We start from the raw sequence: 23,768 nt of genomic DNA, 5'->3' as shown, positions 1-23,768 counted from the left end.
GTACTTGTGGCCCACTGAGGAGCTCTCTGAAGTCTATCACTAAGACCAACACATTACTACGAGCAGCGAGTTGAATGTGACAAATCCAGATGAGAGTTTGATGAAAATGCATAGGTTGTAGCAGTGCTCTTCCATCACAGTGATTCATACCTTTTCAAAATATGCAGTTGCTCTGACAGACAAACAGCTCTTTCAGATCTTTGGCAAATCTTGGGCTAACCAAATTTAAAATCAGTTTTAACACATTAATTGAAAAGATGTAAAGGCATGTCAAACTACAACGGGAACAGATTTCTGGATGTATAAATACTTCATCTTCAACCCCTGTATTTGACTCATGATTTTTCCTCATGATTTCTTACTCCACTCAAATGAAATTTGTTTTTGAAACAGCACAGAAGGTTCCGCTCCCGAAATCTATAACACTATCATGTTTTAAACTTCAGGCCACAGAACTTCCCAGTTTGTTGTGGTTTTTTTAAACTGTTCCATTAAGCAGTACAGGGTTTGATGAGGTTGCCATTCTTGTTCTTTGTCTGTAAAGCACCTGGCACAATTCAGTCAATGAACAGATCTCCGAGTTGTTTTAGTCAACCATAAATTCTCTGTAAACTGGAAGTCAGGCTAAGAAGCAAACCTGAACAGCTGAAGAGGATGCTCGTATCAAACCCCTTTTGTCACCTGGTTCTTCCAATGCCATTGGTGCATCATTTATCTCAAGCTCCCAGAAATGACCCCCAGCACAGCTCTGCAGCAGGTCAGTGGTGCAGAAGAAAAGGCATTACACCACGCTGCAGTGCGGGGCAGCAATGCTTTCATCTCCCCTAGTAAAGCACCCACATGCAAACACTGCACTGCCACAGGGTCACAATAGGGAGCACTGGCAGCTGCAAAACACATGATGATGTCTGGAGGGAAAAATCAGCAGGGAAGCCCTCCAGGACAAAAGCAAGTATGACTAAGCGTATGTAAGTGTGAAAGAGAAAGCTCTTCTTCCAGAAACTGCACACACTTTCAAGGAAAAAAGAAAAAACCAAAACAACCAATAAATCAAGAGATGAGTCAGCCATCAGTAGCATGAAACAAACCCCAACAAAAACCAAGAGCAGGAATACAAAAATACCATTTGATACCCTTCTTACAGATCTAGATCTGATAATACGATGAATCACAAACACTGCCATCTCCTTTTTATATTAGGATTCAAAAAGAATATACACATCTTCACAAAATGCATTTAGTTGCCATATAATATACCTGGATTGAAATGAAACTTGCACTTCGAAAAAAAATTTTTTAAAAATTGGCATGAGAATATTCCCTCACATTTCTCCACAAAATTTCTTCTTTGAAATGTGACAAGCAAAGGGCACAGAGATTGGACCTAGAAAAGCATTTTTCTCCTGACGATATTCTGTACATTTTACTGTATTTACACTGAAGTAAATGAGCAGAAGTCTGAAGAAATTAAACGCTTTCGAGTGCTAAAATCAAAACATAAGCATACAATTTTTTAATTTCAGTATTTTAAAGTACAGAAAGTGGAAACTATGAATATCAAATACAAATTTAAACAAAGCCACTTGTCCTCCCCCTAGAATAATCAATGTGAACTACTTATAGAAACTTACAAATTTAAAGTAAAATCAAAACAAAATAAATACTGTACATACACTTTCCCTGCCTGCAGGCAAAAGAGGATGGGAAATACTGTTATGAATTGAAAAAAATGCTCTTAAAGCTGCAGCATCCCATTTCCCAGCCAAATACTTAACACAGTAGTGCGTTTCTGTAAAAAGGAAGACACACATACACCGACCCCTACTGAGCAGACAAGCTAATATTTTCAGAAACATTAAGAAGGAAAGATAGAAATTAGACTATGAGAGTAGAAAAAGGAGGAAAAGACAAAATGGGCCAGCAAAACATTACTACAAAACTAGTAAATATAGCCAAGAACTAGCCCCCTTTTTTTTTCAAATTCCACGTTCGTTTTTTTTTTCTAAAAAAAAGTTTCACCAAAGCATTGGCAGCAATAGACATTTCCCAGCAGAAGTGACAACATGTATCAATATAATCTCTTAAAGTGATCCCTTTCATTCCCTTCCCACAGCATGAAACTCTTATGGCTTAATTTATATTAAAAGTAGAAAAAGTCTTTTTCTTCCAAACAGAAATGCAGCCTATGAAGAACATGCATTTCTTTATCAGTGCTACTTTTATTTCCCATCCACTGTATGACTTTTCATTCATACTCTCCCACTAAGAGGGTTACCAGGGTGTTTTTTTTGTTGGGTTTATTTTTTGGAAAAATGGATGTTGCAGCTTTGCATCTTGTTTAACAATAAACAGTAAGGCCCTTGGTTCCATTTGTATTTCTTCTGTCAAAGAGTAGCACTGGGCTCACTCAGCCCCAGAACTACAAACAGCTTCTAATGGTCTGGAAGTATTCTGTGAATGACACTCTGGAAAGACACAAGACTTGGGGGTCATGGTGGGAGTGTGGGCATGTGGAGCCTAAAGAGGGCACTAGTCACTGGGTCATTCACTGGGTCATAGTTTCAGTTCTGCTTAGTCTCCACAGCTACCAAAGAGGGGGTAGGCAAGATTCTCACCAGCTCTGGCTTTGAAATCCTGCAAAAATTTTTCACACTTAAAATTTATGGCCTTGTGAATTAAGGTAGCTTATGCCTTAGAGCAAAGCCCAGGGAAAGCTGAAGCATCTAAAATGTGATCATGACACTGTGCTCTCTTACATCTCTACCAAAGGTAACACAAGCACTTCAACCACCAAAAAAAAAAAAAAAAATCAAAACCCCAAAACCCCCCATGTGATCAGAAAACAACAATTTTAACTCTCAACATCTAACCCTTCCAAAATTCTCTTTAAGAATGAATTCATGTAGAGTATTATAGGTTGCATAGGTAATCTACCTCAGAGGTCAACAAAGGCTACCCTGTAGCCAGGGTTTATTAGCAAGTATAGTAGGAGAAGAAAAGGGAAAGTTGCTGGAAGAGTCTTTGATATAGTTTCTGGGTGGTCTTTCCATTTTCGTGTTTGTTTCTTTTTTTGCAACTGTAAGAACGTGAGAACTTAAGGGAGTGGGAAAACCCCTGCAATATTTCATTTCCTACTGTTCTGTCTACAAAAAAATTTTAAAAACAATAAAATTGAGTTTTATGCCAAATCCGAGTTCTTTGACTTTTCAAAAAAGATTATCCTTGAAAACGAGTTACCAGAGCAGGCATAATCTGCTGTTGTCCAGCCAGTGTTCCCTGCTCCCTCCCTCTTCCACCCCAAGTGAGACAGCAAGGAAAAAAACTGGGCTTCTTCTCTCCAGTACAACAACACAAGGTTCAGTCCATCTACAGAAAGATTGGTGCAGAAGTGATTTCAGCTAGAACACAATAAATATATCTCACATACAAGTACACAAAACAAGTGAGGTCACCACATCCTCTTCATGAGCTACCAGGAGATTTCTTTTTTTCCCCCCTTTGTTGTTTTTCTTTTTTTTTTTTTTTTTTTTTTTAAATACTGCTCAACATGGCAATTTCTTTTAAATTACTTGTTCTGAGTTGGAACATCAGATTTAACTTCTGCTGGAAGCATGGATATTTGAAGAAAATGGGAATGAACCTCTGCTTGTTGACAGCCTATGAAGAGAGTATTACATAAATTCATGACAGTGGAGAGCCACTTGGGAAAAAAAAAGGTAGAAAACAGAGTAAAAGAAAGGATAAAACCAAGAAAAAATAATACATATGGGTCCAGCCATATCTCTGTTTCAACAGTAAGATACAGATAAATAGTGTGGATGGTCAGAAAAGAGACTCTGAATAAGCCAGTCACATGTACAAGAAAGCATACTCATTATTTTAAAATTCCTTACTCCAGATTCTATTCTGGCATACTTTTACTTCAGACAAAAATCTGTCTTTAAGGAGAGAGAACTCATTCTTCATTCTGCTCCGAATCTGACTGCTGCCCTACCCTGGAGTTTTCCATCATTAGAAATTGTCCAGCCAGCAGGAAGGAAACAGTTTGGTTCAATATACTAAAGCTAGAACAGTTCCAAAGCCTGGCAGGCATTAAACCACTTGCTCAAGTTTAAACAAAAAGAAAATTTATACAGGTATATAATTTTAACTAATACTGACAACATCATTTATTTATTCGACTTAACTTTGGTGAGAACATGTTAGAAGATAGTTAAAATATTCTCTTTCAACTATTTCCATCTAGAAAACATAGCACCTGAGAACAGCAAGTCCTTATAGTCATCTTCAGCACCTGTAGAGTACTTCTTAGCTTATCTTCTGCTTTTTAGAAACCCTTAACTACCTTCATTCCCAATATTCTAAAGGTTGATAACTTGTGTTAAATTAAAAAAAAAAATTAAAAGACTAAAAACTTGCTTTTGTGGAACATTAACTAGCAAACGAAAAAAAAAGTTTAAAAATTCACCCATACAAGTCACAAAACAAGTCAAGTCATTATAAAGTAAAAGTAGGGCTGTAAAAAATACTCCCAAATTATAATTTTCAAGCTCCAGATGAAGTAAAGCTATGAAAGCTACCTGACTTTTTTGCAGTAGCACTATACTCTGATGTTTCTCTGCTTAGAAACAGGGTAACATAGTTGTAACTGGTTCTGACCCTGCAGCAATAAAGAACACCTGACATCAGAACTACTTCCACAAATTTCTAAAGGCATTCGTAATCTAGCCTAAATAAAAATAACTCTGCACAAATATTCTGGAAAATAAAACTGACTTTGTTTTTAAACCACAAGAGAAAATTATTCCAGTATAGAATATGGAGGAAGGAAAAACTGTTGTGGAAAATTAAATCCATTTCATGACTTGGACAGCTATGCAGGAATATTTTTACTCTTACCAATCAAAAAAAAAAAAAACCAAACCCCAACCAACCAACCAACAATATTGTGACTAGCATATTAATGTTTACATTTTGGCTGGACCCTGCAAAATGCCCTTTTTCCAGAATCAAGTAAAAGTATTCCCCTTTCCGCCTTCATCCCCGTCCCTCAAAAGTTAAATATTTAATTTTATATTACAGAAAAATACAAATTTTAAATCAAAATTATTTACAGCAATTCAGAATTGGCATTTGCTATCAGCTCTGTGTGAAGCCTGACACAAATGATCATTCTGATACCAGTAAGCTACTTAAAGGCTTATATATATATGGACCAGTTAAGACTTCTAATTTGCTGTCTCACCCAGCTTTGAAAGCAACACACGTTCTCCTGCTCTCATGACTCTTCAATAAAATGTGTTTAACGTACAATAACAACACTTTAATGCTTCTTCCATGCTACATTAAGTAAAATGCCAAATCTTAGGACTGCAATGTATAGCTCATGAGTTATTTGAGAGCAACTGTTCTGAAGAAACATCTTAACTGATGCCCCCGTTCCTCCAAAAGATATATTGGGTCTTCCTGCTTTCTACCAACTCTTAAATAACTTGTACAAATACAAATTTCAGGGAGTCTTTTTACAGAAGAAAATCATCACAGATGGATCATCAGGAGGAAAATATGCACTCAGATTTGGAGGAAAGAGGTGCTGCTTAAAACAAGTTAGAGCCTGGACTGACATAAAAAAATTCTTCTGTCTTTAGCAGTCCCTTCTAGTCCATTAAATAAATAAATCTGATATTAAAAAGGACAGGTCAAAAAATAATCAAGCTGGCAGAGAATATGCAACTTGCAAGTCAACAGAAGCCCAGCCAATAGCTTACAAAAAGCAGGAAAAAAAATAAGATTCCTTATGCCTTAATTTAAAAAATAATTAATAAAGCATCTCACCCCTATTTAAGACTATAACCTGAATATCAAATTTATGAGTCCAGACTGATCACAATGAATGTGGCTCTCCACTGCACCAAACACACATTATCAAAACAATTTAAAACTTTCACATTATTAAATCTAAATTAATAACCCCCCACAGAAAAAAGTCTTCCAAATAAATAGTTTCTTAAATGAATTTTAAAGTTGTGAAAAATCTATCAGAAATAAATTATTGATAAACCACCTTCATCATCTTCCCCTCATTAATTTAGGTCAGAAACTACCAGCAACAAATGATATTCAAGCCCTGATGAGAGACTATTTCTCACAGTCCGTGTCTCTCTGAAGATTTCCCCATTCCCATATGGTTATTGCTGAGCAGGTGTGGCACAGTGAAAATGCAGCATTGGGTTGGTTTTTTTTGTGTGGTTTTTTTTTTTTCTTTGTTTTTTTTTTCTCTTTTTTCTTTCTTTCTTTTGTTCATCAGGCAGTGTTTTCTATGGTACATGCAAGTCTGCTTCAAGCAGAGGAATAACAGTAGCTCCAGGCTCTGTTGCCCTCAATACTGGTCTGTGTAGGAAAGACAGCAGTAGTAGAAGTAGCAGCTACATTAAACAAAGAAGCGTGCATGGCCATTCCGGTTCAGCTTCAGGATCTTCCCAAGGCGCTGTTTAGCAGTTGCCATTCCTTTCTTTGGACGTTTGCCTGAAAAACCCAAGCAAGGACTTCAGTCAGGAATTTCAGAATGAATTTTAATCATTGCAGAACAACAGTGAAACCCAGCTTTCAAGCTGAAGCAGGCAAAATTTTCACCGGAATCAGTTTGAAAAGCAAATAGGGAATCAGAATAGTTTAAAAAAAAAAAAAACCAAACAGGAACTGTTTTCCCTAAACTCTGACTAGAATTATCATAAATTAAATGAGTATATTATTTACAAATATTTCCAGTCTATGAAGGGCAGTGGGTGTAATAGGGGAGAACCTAAACTGAGCTTCCTGAATTTTACTCAAGTTATTCCCTTGAGTAAATTATAGAATATAAACTAGAAACTAAGAACTAGATAGTATGCTCATGAGACTGTTTCTGAAGTGTTAAAACTTTTAAACCTTCATCTCAATAAGCAAATCTGATTTAGGCTAGTTAGATCTCTCTTAATTCCACCTCCCCATATTCTATGCCAAAATTTGAGTGTCCTCAGCATGCTCACTTTGTATTTTTCCTCAAGGTCTAATCCTGTCCTTTACTCAGTTTCTGCGTTTAGTCTTTTCCTTTCCTCCCCGCACCACTTGGGCAAGGGGATGGAGATAAGCATTACCTTTTGTTGCCTGGTTGCTGATAGGGGGTGGATTTGATGCTGGCCTCTTTGTTGGGTGCAGTGGTACAGACAGGGACGTTTCACCATAGGGCCTGTCAGGGCTAAGGCTGCCATCACTCAGCTGACATTCTCCTTGCATTAGGCTGGAGTCTCGCGTATATTTGCCATGCTGAAAACTCAAGCTGTTGTTGTGGACTATGCTTCTGTTTTCCTGAACCTTAAGATTGGCTTCTGATGCACCCTCCTTCTTGATAGATTTGTGAGTTTTATTTGCATCCTAGTATGGAAATGAGAAGAAAAAATGTACAAGTTAGTGGCTTCTGGCTACGGGTTCACCCCAATTTCTCCGATTACACTACTGTGTCTTTGAAACAGGTGTTTCGGTTCCACCAGTATCTGACCATTTTATGAGTCCATCATTTCTTTCAGTATAGATACCTCTTAAAGATAGCATACAACATAGTCTCTGCAAGCTTTTCCATATGCACCTAAGGGCAATTCTACAGTTTAAGTACACATACTAATGTACTCAATTTCTCTATGTTTTGTTTGCAGCTTTCAGTGACCAAAACAAATGCAATTGTTCTTGATTAAACCAGCCACTGTAACAAGCCATATCATAACCACTGACTACTTTAATAGGTAATTTGTTTTCAATATTCAGCTGATGAGAGAACAAATGCTAAATTGGGAATTACAAACTGGAAAGGAAGTACCATGTAGTCAGATATTCCTAGGAAGCAAACACTTCTGCACAAAGCATGCAGTTAAAAAACACTGCTATTTAAAGGTTGTAATTTTGCAACTTCAGTTGTTCTATTGAATTAATTATTCTAATACAGACAAGTTCAGAAATACTAGAAAAGACACACACAATTTTTCATTCCTTGCTGGATTCCAGCTGGACATCAGAAGACAAAAATATTCCTACCTAGCTGTTGAAAGCTATCAGTTTGGCAGTACCAATTTCCTAAGCAAGTATCTTTACTATACATACTATCAACATGTTCCACTTGTTCTGATGTTCTGGCTGGGAGTAACAATGAATAAACAACAAACTGCTTCCCCAGTTAGAATGAATATAAATCCACACTTTTTTAATGCAGTATTTTTTATTTTTCAAGATACTGCCCTGAACACCTAAATATTAGGCACCACGAGAGAAGAGAATTTGAAAGGCAAAAATTCAAAACAACAACAGTGAAAAAATGCATGACAAAAATAATCCAGTTACTAGAACCAGAAGTATCTGTCACACACACAGTGTATAAAGACCTGTCCACCATGCCTTTTGTACTTAAAATTTCATGATCTTTTCTCCTATAAAAATGTGTTCAGAATGTTTTAAGTATTGCTTTACCTGAGGGGTAATCCTTGAAGCTTCGTTCAGGTGTCTAGTCCATGCTGAAGTTCCCAAGTCTCCTTCCTCCTCCTTCACAGACCTAGCTAAAGAGAAGTACAACAAGCTTAAATTTTAATACTTTCAATCTTGCCACAACTTTCTCATTCTTGTAAGGATGCCACAAAACTTTTAGATGGAAATATTTAGAAGGGGTGTTCTGATGACAAGCTAAGTTTGCCCCAGTTTTCAAAAGTAATATTTACTTTTTTATAGAAAAAAAAATCCACAACAAAGCAAAACCAAAGAGCACATCTTTTTAAATGTCAGTCTGATTTATTCAAAAGCTACTAATCTAATAACTACAAGTCTAAAAATGTAGCTGTGAGTGATTATTCTGAGCACTGTGTCCAAGAGCAGGGAGCAGCAGTGTCATTAGTTCAGATACCTACCACATTCTATGGTTTTGTGGCTCTGAGATGTCTTTGTGTCTTTATGCCGACTTCTGGGGTAGCTTCTGTGTTCCTGAAGAGAGGTTCTTTTATTTGTGCAGTCTGTGCTTTGAGTATGACCTGGTAAACATGTAGTATAGTGCAATCCTGCCATAGAAAGCATGCCCTGAATAGCTTCTTCTTCTGTACTTGTCGAGGTAGGACATTCCCTAGGAAAACCAAAGTAGTAGTAAGCAGTTCAAAACAGAACCTATGAAGGACTGATTTTTACATTGCTATAAAGTAAAACCATAAATACATGCTAAAACGTCTAACAGTTTATAAAAAATGCCCACCATATACTTACTTTTTACTGGGAGTTTCATTTCTGGATGGCTTCTGGGTATTTTGACAAAGGTCTCTTGTGACCTTAGATTCCTCTTTGAAATTTGATGTTACTTCCTGCTTCTCTTCTTCACCTGAGCTTTCTGACTCCTCTGTGGAGGAATCCTTCTGCTGAAACAAGAGGAAACAGAATGGTCACCAGACCTCCTAAGTGGAGACTCTATCTTAATTTATGCTAAGTGAAGAATTCAAAAGCTTTGAGGTCCAACTTTTTCTATATTTATATAAATATAAATATTCTTATAGTATCCAGAATGCAGTTAATCTGAATATAGTGGTTGAGATGCTATACATCCCAATTTTGTAATGCTGATAAGTACATGTTCCACAATATAGAAAGCATCTCCAAAATCCATTTCTTACAAACCACCACACATTACACCATACACAAATCACTGCATTCTCTTTAATGAGAGCATTAATTATTCTTATCTTCAATATCCAAGTACAGGGAAAAACCACAGAAGTATGGTTCCAAGCAGCAGACAGAATTGATGCTTATTATATACAACAGGACACATTCTGCCCCAGAAAACTGCTTCTGGTTCCTGCTCTCACAAAATGTAACTTTCAACAGCACCATCTCTGATGAATGACAGATGCTCTCAGGTAAATCCAGAACACAGCAGGAACAGAGACACAACAGCTGTTGCCTCTCTTACAGAGGCACAGCCTCATTTCATGAATGAAAGAGCTTTTCAGCTCCTGCTGAGATTACAGCTTGTATGGGCAGGAGCTTCTCAAAGGTGGAGCAACCATATGTGACTCAATATGCCTTTACACGAAGCAAGGGCTACAGTACATATGTTCCATCTTGGTAATTCAGACTTATCTGTTTTCAACAAGTACAGAGAACATCACAATTTTTTTTTCAAGCCAAGGAATATATGTGACACTCAGCAGAAGTGTTGAAAACAGAAGAGCAGAACATGGAGCAGTCCTAGTCCTTAAAGACTGACATCACTATCCTCATCATCAAAACAGAACTGGAATGAATGAAGTGCATTTCATCACCAAGAGGCATTTTTATACAATAGTTTCATTCACATGAGCAGCTTCCTAATCTTTGACCCTTAGAAAGTGACACAAATGGGCAATTAAATTATAACTATAATTCAGTGTTAGTAAAAAAGGTATTCTTTTCTTAAGATCATCTTCAGTATAATATAAAAACGTTAAAAGGATTTACAGGTGCTACCAAGAGAATTAGTTTTGGATATGTCATTACAAAAGACAAATTTAAACATGCAGAAAAGTTATTCCATTAGATACTATTAGAAATTAAAAAGCAGGAGAATATGGAAAGAACTAAGAGAGTAAGTACAGCATAAATATAAAACATTCTCCTGTGAAGATGAAATATATCACCTCTGAGTAACTACTGATTCTGTCTTAGAAAAGGAAGCCTTGTGAGCCAAAATTGCTAGCAATATAGTTTAGGAAACCAGAAGGTTCCTATCACTTATTCCAACATCTAGATTAGGTAATGATGAAAGACATCAAGTATCAAAAAAAAAAAAACAATCTCAACCACCATGGAAAGAGGAGGAACTTAAAGACTTCTTGTAAAGTCTTATAATAGGCTGACAACTGAAATAAAGATCAAGGCACTAGCCTTCCAGAAGCACAAAACAAAAATGTGAGGTAATCACTTCACCTTACTGCTAACCAATAAAAATTTAAATTACTAAGTACAAACCCAATTTGCAATGAAAATTAATGAAATGAAAAAATACTTATTTATAGATATATACACATTTCTAAATTCTAGAAGTTGTATTAAAATATATTTGTAAATATCTATACATATGTGTGCATTCATATTTTGTTTAGTTCTGAAGAAATCACCACAATTTAGACCCTCAAATTCCCAAATGAGAACTCCCATCTATTTCCAACAGTCTAAAATACCTGAATAGGATTTAGCCACTTCAGGTTGTTTATAAAACTGAATACCTGTAAGATTGTTTCTAAATGAATGCTCTAAAATGAAACTGTGTGGGAGATAATCATAATTCGAATGATAAAATTTAGACTTGTTATTAAAGAAATAAATAAAGCAATTAGGATCTGACTTTTCTCAGACTTTGCTTGCTCCAGAGCAGGGCTCATCCTCTGCCAACCCCACCCCAATGACAATGAAATCATAAAACTTGGCTCAGGTTAGCATATCTTATCATCTTTTTTCTCAACACTAGAATAAATTAAGAATGAAGCAGAACATTGTTTGAGATATTAATCTGAACAAGAATACTTTGTCATTGCTGCTTTAACACAAACTTTGACCAGATAAATGTGAAGGACGTGAGCAAAATTACATTTAATTGCATCATTAATTTCTGTGACTTTTTTCTAGATGTACCTGTGTAGTGCAATCAGGCTCAGATTCTTCTGAATCAGAAATATCAGAGTACTCTGAGGATCCGTTCCTGAGTTCTGATTTCACACTTTCAAAGAACACTGCAGAGAGAAGAATTAAAATATAAGACACAAGATTTACTACGTTAATATTTAACAATTATTTTTGAAGCAAAAACCAAGAAACACATATTTAGTTTTTAACAGTCTGTAAACAAAGGCAAATGCACACACTGATCTGGTTCACAAGTTTGCTTAGAACTACAGTGAGTTATCTAATAGACTCCTCAAGCAACTGAGCAGATAAAGACAGGAAGAGAAATCAGATGCAACAGGAGCTTGTGTTTCTTCTCTCCCACAGAGCACCTACTCCAGAGGTGGCACCTTGGGCAGTTCTGCTTTTGTGTACAGGCTGGAGTCAGAGCAGATCTCAACAACTTGTACCCTTAAAAGACAGCATTTGTCCCAAAGAACCACAAGCAGGAAACACATTTCTAAGTGTTTGGATTCCAAGGCTCAAGGCCAGTGAGCTGTATGTATACCTGTGTCAAGGCTGCTGGCAAAAATCTGGATTAAGTATAAATTCGTTAAAGATGACAATCTGCAGCCTAGGTAGCACAAGTTTTTTGGAGAAAAGCAAGGTAGGATAAAAAAATTATGACTGTGTGTCAAGGAAATAGGGGATAAAGAAAGAAACATGACTTTTAAAGGATTAGTAGTTTCATACAAAACTATGCTGAACGTAAAGCTACACAGATCAGAAATTAACTCTGGAATGAAGACAAGTAAAATTGAAACGTTGGTTTGTTTTCAGCATAGTTTTATATGAAACCACATAAACAGAACACAATTCTTCCTAACCATAATTATGCAAGAATAAAGGATGTACCTGTAACCATATATACAGTGCAATTCTAGTAGAGGTTTGCTCCTATTGAAGACTGTGGCAAACATCACAATTAGGCACCAAATATATTTTAAGGGATATTATTGATTTCCAAACACTACACAGTGGTAATTATTTTTAGAGTCAGAAGAAAGCTAAGAATGAGACTTATTATCAGAAAGTGAGTGAGTTGAACAGCTGGGACCAGAAGCTAGAGAAGACTATAACTAAAGATAGTATTAGAAAGAACCACAAGGAATATCCAAGCACATTAAATGAGCAACACCACTGTATAGGAAATTAAGCTAGATAAATTATTGCTCAACATACAACAATAAAATGAATATTTTTAACTACTGCAGCTCAAACCAACCTGAGGGATTTCTGATGATAACTCATGCCTTTGGCTCATTTCAAAAAGGCAAACAAGATTCTAGGATAAGCAATAGCATGAACAATACAGAAAATATAATTTTAGAGATCAAAAGAATTTTCCTTTAGACTACTGTCTTTTCCAAGAAAATCTATGGCTCTGTATGCCTTCAGAGACCAGGAGGAATACTCCTGAAATTGGGTGAGTGACAGTAGTCCTTATCTGTGAGATCAGGCTAAGACACTGTGAATTTAGAAAAATCTCAGATCACCTTCTCTTCATCCACACAAAGCACCTTGCTCTATTAAGGACAGCACTTGATCTTTGTCTCTCTGATACCTCTGGGTCACCATTTAAAACCATCATCTTGGCATGACACACAAAGCTAGATAGAGCTTGATCTGTTTAAAGGCATCTGTCTGTGGACATTCCTCTTGGCCTCAATCCCAGAAAGAACAATGGAAGTCAGCAACTGTTACAGGAACAGGTAGTTCCTTTTCTGGAATTCTCTGCAGACAATACCTTACCCCTGTCCCTAGAGTCTCAGTTAAGGTAAAATAATTACATATAGGTAATAGGGAAGTTTGAAGATGCTCAATACTCAATTAAAAATATCAGCAATAGTCCTGAGCACTCAATTTTTGGAAGAACAATCTCAACATTCACTTCCAGTTCTAAGTACATTTAATACATTTGGATACTCACTGCCATATTCATTCTATATCAAATAAGAGCAACAATTTTGAAGAAAATTTACTATTTCTCTGTATGATTTAATCTTTGATTAAAGTGCAAAATTTAGTTTGATTTACTTAGTTTAATTTTGGAAGTGGAAAAACACTACAGTAAGCCTTCACTCAACAAGCTGTTTGCCCTGTTGTTTCAAGAATACCCAAGAAAGACCTCATTCATGTGCAGGTTTTCTAATACTGTCCTCTGTGACATCTGGAAGCACAGTCAACAGGGATTATAGTTTGCTTTATAAATGAAAATAATTAAATATTTTATTCAGGCTGACAGCAGAGTCAAATGTTATGGACTGTTGTCCAGGAAACTCAGGGAACTGTAAGTCTCTAGAGGAGTCTTATTTTAAGTGTTGACTTCAGTTTCCTAGTACATACCTCCTGAGCCCTTGTAAGCTCTACTGTGAAAGCATGTGACCTACAATTAAGCAGAGAGCTGAACAGCTGTGTCAAGGACTAATTCTATCTGCACACAGATAGTGATGTTAAAAGTAGGCATTGGCAACAGGCATTCAATATTGATACTTTACTAATACAGTGCTGAACACTTGGCAGGACAGCTTGAGGCCACAGAAAGACCAAGAAAAGATTAGTTCCTAGTGAAGGATGGTTTAAAGCACTGGAAAGTGGGATTAAAGTGCTTTACAGATTACCTAAATTCTTTCCTAACCTTGCAGGTTGGAAGTATAAGATTTTATTAATGCTAAACTATGTCTTATCACTTGTATGGAATAAAGCAATTCATTAGTAAAACATACAAAATTGTATAAGCAAGTATGAAATTGTCAAATGGAACAGAAAAAGTGAAATACAAGATAGCTTTAAAATTATCTACGAATATGATCTTTCATTCTCTACAGTGAAATGATGTGATGAGCTTTTCATGATAAGGTATATTTTGGTTTTAAAAACAAAATCAAATCAGCATTCTTACATTATGAAGCAGACGTAGAGTAACAAATACTCATTCAGAACGCCAATTAAACCTCCGCTGTGAAAAATGCTGTCCATAGCATTCAAGACAGCACTAACATAAAAAGATGAGTTTTACTTTTCATCTCTATTCTGTTAGCTTCTTCAGTGGACAGATAATATTTGAGAAATGTTCTGTGTAACTTCTAATACTACTCCTCTAATTTATTTCTTTATCCTCTTCATATGCTGTAATATTTCAGTCAGACTAACTAACAGTAGTTAGACCCTCACTGAGGCCATCAAAATGTTCAACTGGTAAGACTTGGAGACAATCTTACTGTTCAGTGGTTTCTGGGCATCTGCATTCCCTTCTCCTTCACATCCTGAGGGCTGGTCTTCTACCTTCACAGCTGTCTTTTTCGACCTTGTCCTGTCATCTTCATCTTCACTATCTGCTGTGTAAAGACTTCGATCTGTAAATGGACGTCTCTCGTCTCTTCTCACAAGAAAAAAAAGTCATGTTACTCTTAAAAACCTTAAGCAACTGTTTTCCTTTTATTATTTACAACACACTCTCAAGATATAACAGTAATGTTGTCTTATGCTCATCTCTTCATTCTGAATTGTAGGTATTCCCATTTACTTCCTATGTAACTGTCATTTCCATAAGGATACAAGTTTAACACCAGAGTACTTTTAATGAGAAGCACTCTAATAGACAGATACATAACTTTTTCTACTTTGAAGCATTCCCTTCAGTACAGACCCCACTGAGCCAACGGAATGAAATGCTGTAACAAAGGAACATGCAAAGAATCCCCCTTCCTCTTCACTCCCTAACTGTGGCTCCACTAGGGGACAGCAGACACAGACATTCCTTCTGTATTCCTAACCTGACTCTTACTGGTAAGAACTTAGAGCTCTACAACTAGAAATATTAACAATTAGCATACTCCAGACCATAATGACCAGGAAAAACTATCCACAATCAGTCCTTTATACCTAATTATTCTTCCATTTGACAGCAGAAGGCGAAGATCATTGTCTTTCGTTCTCCATTCAGGTACTGTAGAAGAGGGCTGAAACGGCTTGTTAAACCTCCCATTCAGTTTTGAGCTTGTGATATCCTAAAGAAGTAAAACCAGTTTTGCTAATTATTCATTCCAATGAATTCAATTGTTTTTCTGCACTCCATAAAAGATCAAATTCATTACTAGGATGGTTACCACCTGGATAAGCAACTGAAAAAAGCGCAGACAAAACATGTTGGGATGTAAAGAACTTCAGAAGACGACTGCACCTTCTCCTTCCTTGAACCATCTATACTCTCCTGAAGCATCTAAAACAAATACAACTTTCCTATAATACTCCTTTTATGTTTCCTTTGGAGAAATACCAATAGAGACAGGCCAGCTGAAAGATGGGCTTGGAACTGCTACAGCAACTCCTGGATTGGGTATGTGCTTCTCTGAAATTAGTATCTCAGAACTGATTTAGAGCACAGCAAAACATCAGTAATGAAAAGTAACCTGCCATAAGCAGAACTTTTTTAGCTGAAAGCAATTTACATTTGAGATATACTCTGAAGCAATCAGCAATACAATTACGTCCCAAACTAGGACCATGTAAAATAATTTTTCTTTTTTACAAATCCATACTGATAATGATCCTTTTATTTCTACATTGAAGGACAATGACTGATACTCCTAAACATTTGTTCAGGAGCAATGAACTGCATGGGTTAACTATTTGTGGTAAATTTTAAATTCAGCTTCATGTCTTTAGGGGCTAAATGAATGTCTCTTGTTCCATGCGTTATGAACACCAACATAAGGACCCAAATAATTATATCTCCACTATGACAGTCCATCCTGTCCCAACTAAATATGTCATAATTTCTTATTCTCAGAAAGCTACTTATTTCCATTCTCTTAGCCCTTCAGCTTCTGCTGCTGTTCTTTGAAATAACATCATCAAACCTCAAAAAAAAGTATTTTTCAAGATACTACATTTCACTCATTTGCCTCATGATACTTTTGCAATACAACCACAAAGTCCTCAGCCCCAATACAGAGACCAAAGGTAGCCTGAGGCTTACTGGTAGGTAGGTACAGTAATAAAGGAAATAGGAACATGACCAAAAAACCAAGGCTAATCAATTATAGTAACTGAACTATAAGAAACAGCTATGTAAAAACACAGAGAAGCAAGCTGGCTCAGAGCCTCACCAAGCCAAGGATTTCCAAGTTCCCTTTCCTTCACAGAACTGATTAAAAGTACCACTTGACAACAACATCAGACCTAATTCAAAAACTGTACTTGAAGTGGGTAGTGGATTCAGGGCACCCTCGGAAACAAAATGTTGAAGGAACCTCCACAAAACAATTATCAAGGAAAAGAGATATTCCTACTGGGAAAAATCAAAAGAAACCAGAACCAAACCTATCCATATCTCATATGACAAAGAGTTCTACTCTGTATTCCTATGCATCTTAAAACCATTTTCTTTTCAACATAGATTAGAAATCTACTCTGGTTTTGTTTTTCCTTGCACATGACTTCATACTTGCCTCTTCCCATGGTGACATCTCCAGCCTTTTCAGTACCTCCCTAGTGTGGAGTTCCAGGATGTCCAGATTAGAAGGAGTTTTGGTAGCATGGTCTCGCAGCTTCCTCACCCTTCGTCTGGAGTGGTGAGGGGAAGCTGTCTCATGTGAAGATCGTGAAGTTGGAGACACCCCAAGAATTCCCTGAGTTTTAACTAATTTGCTGTTTTCCTCCTGTAATTAAAAGCACTTTTCAGAATAGTCTCAGAGGAATAAATCCACATGCTTAAGTGCTGCTTCTTATTAATCTAATTAAATGTAAATTATGTAAGGAAAATTGTTAGACCTTTTAGAGAAATACTACATATTTCATTTGGATTTGATGTCCAAAGTTTAGTTCTACTGCACACCTCTTTCCCATTTGAGGCTTTTGTGCTACTCCACAACAGTAGTGCCAACAAAACACAAGGTTTTATTCAGAAAGGCAGCATAGGATAGACATGTGTTGTACACAACAGATCACATCCCCTCAGATCAGTTCTCTTCACATAGAAATATGAGAATTTTTCAAGAATCAATAATCACTGAGGAATAAAGGAGCAGAACACTGGTATGGGAGAGAATTAAAAAAACCAAAACAAAAGGGAAACCCTCCCCCACTGACTATGTAACAAACAGCCACAAAACATAAAAGTGAGCAGAAGAGATGACAACTGGACCTGAATTAACAAACAAGTGAATAGGAGTATGGAATATGCACAGAATTTCAGATTAAAATCTCTAACAACACATTAACAGTAATTATTTTAAGTAGTTATAAGTAACTACATTTTAGAAATACTAACCTACAACTGATTTCACCATTAAAATCTAAAAATTAACAAAAAGTACATAAAGCGTTCACTATCCATTTTCTTTATCTGAAATACCCATAGCTTAGTATTCCCAACAGTTTTCCTCTTGATGTTCTATTATTAAATGAATGTTAAATAAATTAAAAGGTGAATATGGTCAAACAGAAGCATAACTACTATGGAGTTCCCTGATTCAAAGATTTATTTCCTGCAGGCTTACGTAGGGTTGCCTCCATTCTTACCTCTACAGAACGAATCACTTTAGAGAGCTCTTTGATGAGATGCCCAGGCCTAATGTTGTCTGGAATTTCAAAGGCATGTTCTGTTACAAGCTGTATGCAAAGGGGGAAGAAAAGATACTTAGCTGTTTTGGTTTTTTTCCAGATAAAAGCAGAAATAGTATGAAATAAAACTACAAGGGGAAAAAAAATAAAAGTAAAAGAAAAACCAGATTCATTTCTGTAATAATGACTCCAAACTGCCAGGACTGATACACACACAGTAGCTTCCAGTCCAAGCTTTAGTAGTCAGCAGATATCTCTCAACGTCTCCAAGAATCCAAAGAAGAGATAAGACAAAGCCATACTGACAACCACTTAATTTTTTTTTACCCTCAGTACAGTAATCACCTATTTTCCCTTTACCATGGTCAGTATAGAGCAATACTTCTGACATTCATTAGAGTCACAACTTTAAAAACATCTTAAGACTAAGGCAATTTCACCCCAACAAAAATTAAATCGCAAGAGCAAATCAAGAATAATCATGAGTAACCAAGATGCAGGTTTTGAGACATCTTCCTGACATCTAATTCCTACAAGTTACCTTTTTAGCTTATTTATAATGTAGTAGGTTGGAAAATGCAACTCAGAAAAAATACCCATTTTTTAAAAAAAAATGCAGAAAGCTGTAAGAGTTTATGTTCTCTTTAATCCTCTGAAACTATCAGAGACAGATTTCATATATATACACACACACAACAAAAATCCAAACATTCTGCAGTTAGATGTAGCAAAAAATATTTTGTATGTAGCTTAAAGGTCCCTCAAAACACTTTTACTTAGGATTAAACAGATAAAACATCACTTAACACACAAGCTAGAATGACTGACATGAATTCCTGTAATCAACTATTTAAATGGAAAAACATCCCAAACACTTTCAGCTAGCCACATTTCAAAAATGAGATTCAGCAGCAAAATGATTGCTAGAAGCAATTCAATACTGTATGTGCATTTCATTGAACCTGGCTTCCTCTCAGTCATTAAAACAAATGCTTTCTCCCCCTCCCAGAAAAACCCAACATCAACATACAATCATGATATAATCATTCATTTCAGTGCCTCTAATTCTACAGGGAAGATTAAATCAGCTGCTATTATTTACCATGGTTCGTTCTCTGAATGTATCACCTCTACACATTCACCCTGGAGAAAACAGCACCTCTGTCACTAAACCGTATAATTTTTCCATCAAGTTGTTGGTCATTTTAGGACCATTCAGTCCTTCCTACTTCCCTCTTTCAAAAGAAGATGAGTTTGAAATTCTCTAGAAAGTGGCACGAAACAATCCTCTAAGATAATTCACCTACGTTGGAAAGACATACTCCATGACACAAATGTGAAACCTCATGAGTAGGGCTCTCATTTGGGGAGCACACAGTTGTCATTCCTTTTTCAGAAACTGTCTGAAATCCTCAGCATGAGCAGACCAAACAGCAAGGTACAAAGCTCCTCCTGTCCTCACCTGCCTACAGCCACAAAGCTATCACCCACAAGGTCTGCCGCATAGACAAGACTGGCTCGTGTACAAGGCAGTAGCCAGAAAAGATGGATGCAGGGTATGAAACATGACAGCTGGTGGACAGCAGACAACACTGTGGCTAAATCACTGATGCTCTGCACTTTCCTCCCTGTCTTGGGGTGAAACCCACAACGGGTGCGTCTGCTCATCCAGTGGTTTGGGAATACTCACAGGCCTCATTAACAAGCATTCGGAATGCAGCAAGTGCAATTGATTTCTCTTCCACAGAAAAGCAGAAAACCTATCACATTCCACATGAAGTATTAATCAAAATACTTAGTGGGCTACTAGACAGTATACAAATGCTACTATACTACAGCAATCTAGAAAAAAGGAATTTGAATCCGATTTCAAATCACAATAAGAATTTATATAGGCTATGTTTGATCTCAGTTCAGTAGCCTGATCACTTAGCTTGCTTATTATCCATGCCACAGATGCAGAGATAGCTTGGATTCACACATGGTTTAACAGCTTAGGCCCAGCATCCTGTAAACACTACTATATTACACATTAGCAAGCTTTCATTCTGAACAGCAGAGACCAAGAGACACTGGAGAACCAACTCAGAGGGTCACCAGAGCTTCATCTGGGATCAGTAATGCTACACAGGCTGGACCCCAGCACATTCCACACATAAAAACCATTTCTGCATTTGCACCTCATGTTTACTTCCACAAAGCTCATACTGTTGGATGCAGCATTGTGCAATTGTCGTAAGTGTTGTATAGTAAATTCTCTTACAAGTAGAACTTGTGGGCAGAAAGAGCTTTGAGAGATCTCAAAGAGCCAGTTCAAATCATCACAGGCAGCAACAAACCAGAATTAATACCCTCAGTAAGAACCAAACCGCCTGTCAGTGAACAGCACTTCCCAGGAGCACCAGTTCCAAGAGGGCTTATAAGCACAGACACATGAAAAAACACATGGAGTTAGACCAGACCCAGTTCTGTGCCAAAACAAACAAGCTTTCTTGAAGAGAAGAGCACCAGCAAAGCCAGCACTGATGGCATACTTATGATTTCACAAGAGTCAATCAATGTTGAGCAAGGACAGTATTCAATTGAAGTTAATATTCCTCAATCTGAATCTAAACCTACTCTTCAGCAGGTGTAGCTGAAATGTGCTTTCCAAACCACTGACATGAATGGAAGAAGCTAAACATCATGGCATTCCATCCCTCCACTGCCTCAGCCTAGGATTGACTACATAAACACATTTCTTACAAAAAGCCCCATCTTATCACCTTATCCTCTGGCATTCTTATCCCATCCTGAGGTAAAAAGCAAGATTCTACTTCAATCAGCTACAATACTTGAGCTTATTAAATGGTCTAACAGACTTTATTAGCATCATGGAATATAAAATTGTCATTATGATTCTTCCCCAAATCAGCAGTATATACTTTCAATAGACTTTTCCAGTACTCATTAACAGATAAAAATAAACTTTAAAAGGGCATAGACCTTCACTTAGTTCTAAATCAAAACAGAGCTCACCAAAATAGCAAACAACACTTATACTTACTTCTTTTTTCATCCATAACTTTAAAGCAGTAAGTAAAGCCTTCACTCCTTGCACTAAATAGCTTGGAGGCTGGAAACCATCTTCCCTCAGTTCTAAAAAGGATACAGAAACCAATTTAGAAACACACTAACAGCGAAGACCTTCAGTATACCCTTCTACCCGTCTTCTTCTACCCTTCAGTCAATAAAGCCGCCATTGTGCAACAGCACAATAAAGGAAAAATTGTGCAAGCAAATGAAACTTGACATCCTGCATTTACATGCATACTGTAACAACAACAATGACAACAAAAAAACCAAATCCAACCCTAAAGTGCTTCTACATAAAACCTTTTCTTAACTTATTCTTGTGTGAATTAGGGTTAGTTTACAACATACTTAAAGGTCAATTAGGGAAAAAGAACCCAGATCTAAAATACAGAATGAAAAATAACATTTGAAGAAAAAAGACAGTCTTACTTCATTGAGAAATATTTTAGTCAAAGGGGACCAGCAGGATGTGGGATGTATCTCTAAATTAGAATTCGCATTGCTTATCTCCATACATATGCAAATGGCTCACACTAGCATACTTCCACTTCCCAAACATTTTTTGTCACCCTTCCAATTATCACAGTTCCCCCTCATATGGTTTACATCATTTTTCCTCCCAAAATCAAACGGGACAGGGGGTGGAAACCACTCTGCCACAGAAGCTTCTCTTCTTAGTGAAGGAAGATGGTGTTCCCAAGCAATTGCAATTCATTTTCACTCTCTCTTTTGCTTCATGGGGGTAAAAGAAGTAGAGAAAAGACAAATCCTCCATAAGCAGACAAAAGGAGATTAAAACCTTTCCTCATGTTCCTGACAAATATTTCCACTTGTCAGTAGCAAATGGATCAACACTAGAACCATTTGGCTCATTTTATTCCCTTAAAAGAATACACTAATAAAACACCGTTCTCATGGATAATGTATTAGGAAGCTGGCAGAAAAAGGAAGGTTCTGTGAGTAAACAGCTGTTCTTCTCTCAAAGGCCTCCTACTTGTTAAAGGGTATGAGAGGTACTGGCAGCAGAAACCTTCCTGCCCATTAGCTGACTCAGTTGATAAAATTTTAAGAATACAGTGCAGTACCACAGGCTGAATTTTTTAGATGCAATAGAAACAACTGCATGAACTGAAAGTAATTCAAATTAACGAGTACAGGATGCATTAACAACAGCACAAATTGCCTATTTTGAAACCCCAAGAATTAAGAAAAATAATTTAGGTGAATGCAATACTTATGATGAAACACTTTCTGCCAACAAAAAGTCAAAATCAAAATGTTTGTGACCCTGCTGCTATTTTATAAAAAGAACCAGGAAGACATGCTGTGTTGATTTTCCTTACTGACCTGAATTTCATATAAAGTACTGCTAACAGTTGGACATCACCATTATCCTAATACAACCAAACTAGCATCATCCTTTATTCATAAAACAATGGATTCTGACTAGCAAACACCTAATTCATGTGAGTCTTGATGCCAAAACCCAATATAACCTTCACCCTAGCCACGGAAACATTCATTTTTATTTTTTATGATGAGTTGATAGGTCAGAGCATTGTTCAGCAACAAAACATCTGCTAAACCAAAGATGAAACATAACATGAGAATAAGCTTCACAGCCCTCCCCTAAAACACAAGCCACCAGAGGCTCCCAGCCTCTGGACTCAAGGAGTCATGGGATAAAAAGGGGAGGGGGAAGAGTGGGACAAACAGACACAGCATATAGTTAGCTAGATCTTACAGAAACATACGTGTTCCACTGCTTTTCCAGCAGGAACACAGCTCCTATGTCTTCTGACGAGTTTGTAAACACTAAATATGCATGAATGAGACAAATCAACGCAAGCTTTCAAGATAAAAATACTCTTCTTGGAAGGAAAAATTTTCTGCAAGTTTGTTCTATTTGGCAAGATTTCTGAGTTTCTCTAGGCTCACCCCAAGACTTTAAATGCTCACTTAGGAAACAAGTGGTGTTCAAGGCTTTAATTTGCTGAAAGGAGAAGAGATAATTTGTAGAAGTGCATGAAAACTTCTGTGTTCAGCTGTGAAGCCACCAAGAAGAAATCCATAGATGTAAGTTAGTGGGATCATTTCACAAATTTGCTCAAAGGAAAGGCTATTAAAAGACATTAAAAGATCTTAACTGATATGAAAGAAGCCTGAGAAAAAAAACTAATGCCATGGTCCATTATCACTTAGGAGAAAAAGAATTATAAAAGCAGATACATGTGCATCTCTTAAAACAAAACAAGCATTACCTTTCAATGTTTCCAGTAAGTTTTTGGCCACAAACCAACAGATGGCTTCAAAGAAAGGAAATTTGAAAAGATCTGGGGTTTTTAGTCTCTTCTCCATTTCATAACACCTGAATAAATGCAAATATTACAAAACATGAATGTTGTAATTATCAGATTCATTAT

At 36.7% G+C, this 23,768-nt stretch overlaps 1 protein-coding gene across 1 annotated transcript in view; it reads right to left on the bottom strand.

Moving 5' to 3' along the window:
• Positions 1-1,485: 1,485 nt before the first annotated feature.
• The window catches only part of LOC121672757 (lysine-specific demethylase 7A-like), a gene marked incomplete at its 5' end in the record, with an annotated part of 37,260 nt that continues 14,977 nt past the window's right edge, over positions 1,486-23,768 (bottom strand). The window contains 12 exons of the mRNA XM_042045559.1: positions 1,486-6,525; positions 7,137-7,413; positions 8,497-8,582; positions 8,928-9,136; positions 9,274-9,422; positions 11,674-11,771; positions 14,925-15,082; positions 15,589-15,713; positions 17,157-17,366; positions 18,229-18,318; positions 21,317-21,408; positions 23,607-23,713. Of these exons, the coding sequence (XP_041901493.1) occupies positions 6,431-6,525; positions 7,137-7,413; positions 8,497-8,582; positions 8,928-9,136; positions 9,274-9,422; positions 11,674-11,771; positions 14,925-15,082; positions 15,589-15,713; positions 17,157-17,366; positions 18,229-18,318; positions 21,317-21,408; positions 23,607-23,713 (1,696 nt within the window). The remainder of the gene's footprint in view (positions 6,526-7,136; positions 7,414-8,496; positions 8,583-8,927; positions 9,137-9,273; positions 9,423-11,673; positions 11,772-14,924; positions 15,083-15,588; positions 15,714-17,156; positions 17,367-18,228; positions 18,319-21,316; positions 21,409-23,606; positions 23,714-23,768) is intronic.

The sequence above is a fragment of the Corvus kubaryi genome, unplaced genomic scaffold (genome assembly GCF_017639235.1).
Source record: "Corvus kubaryi isolate FWS band 111438036 unplaced genomic scaffold, C.kubaryi_AGA036_p1.0 64936, whole genome shotgun sequence".
Classification (NCBI taxonomy): Eukaryota; Metazoa; Chordata; class Aves; order Passeriformes; family Corvidae; genus Corvus; species Corvus kubaryi.
The sequence above is the reverse complement of the archived record's forward strand: the minus strand, read 5'-3'. Positions and strand labels throughout refer to the sequence as shown.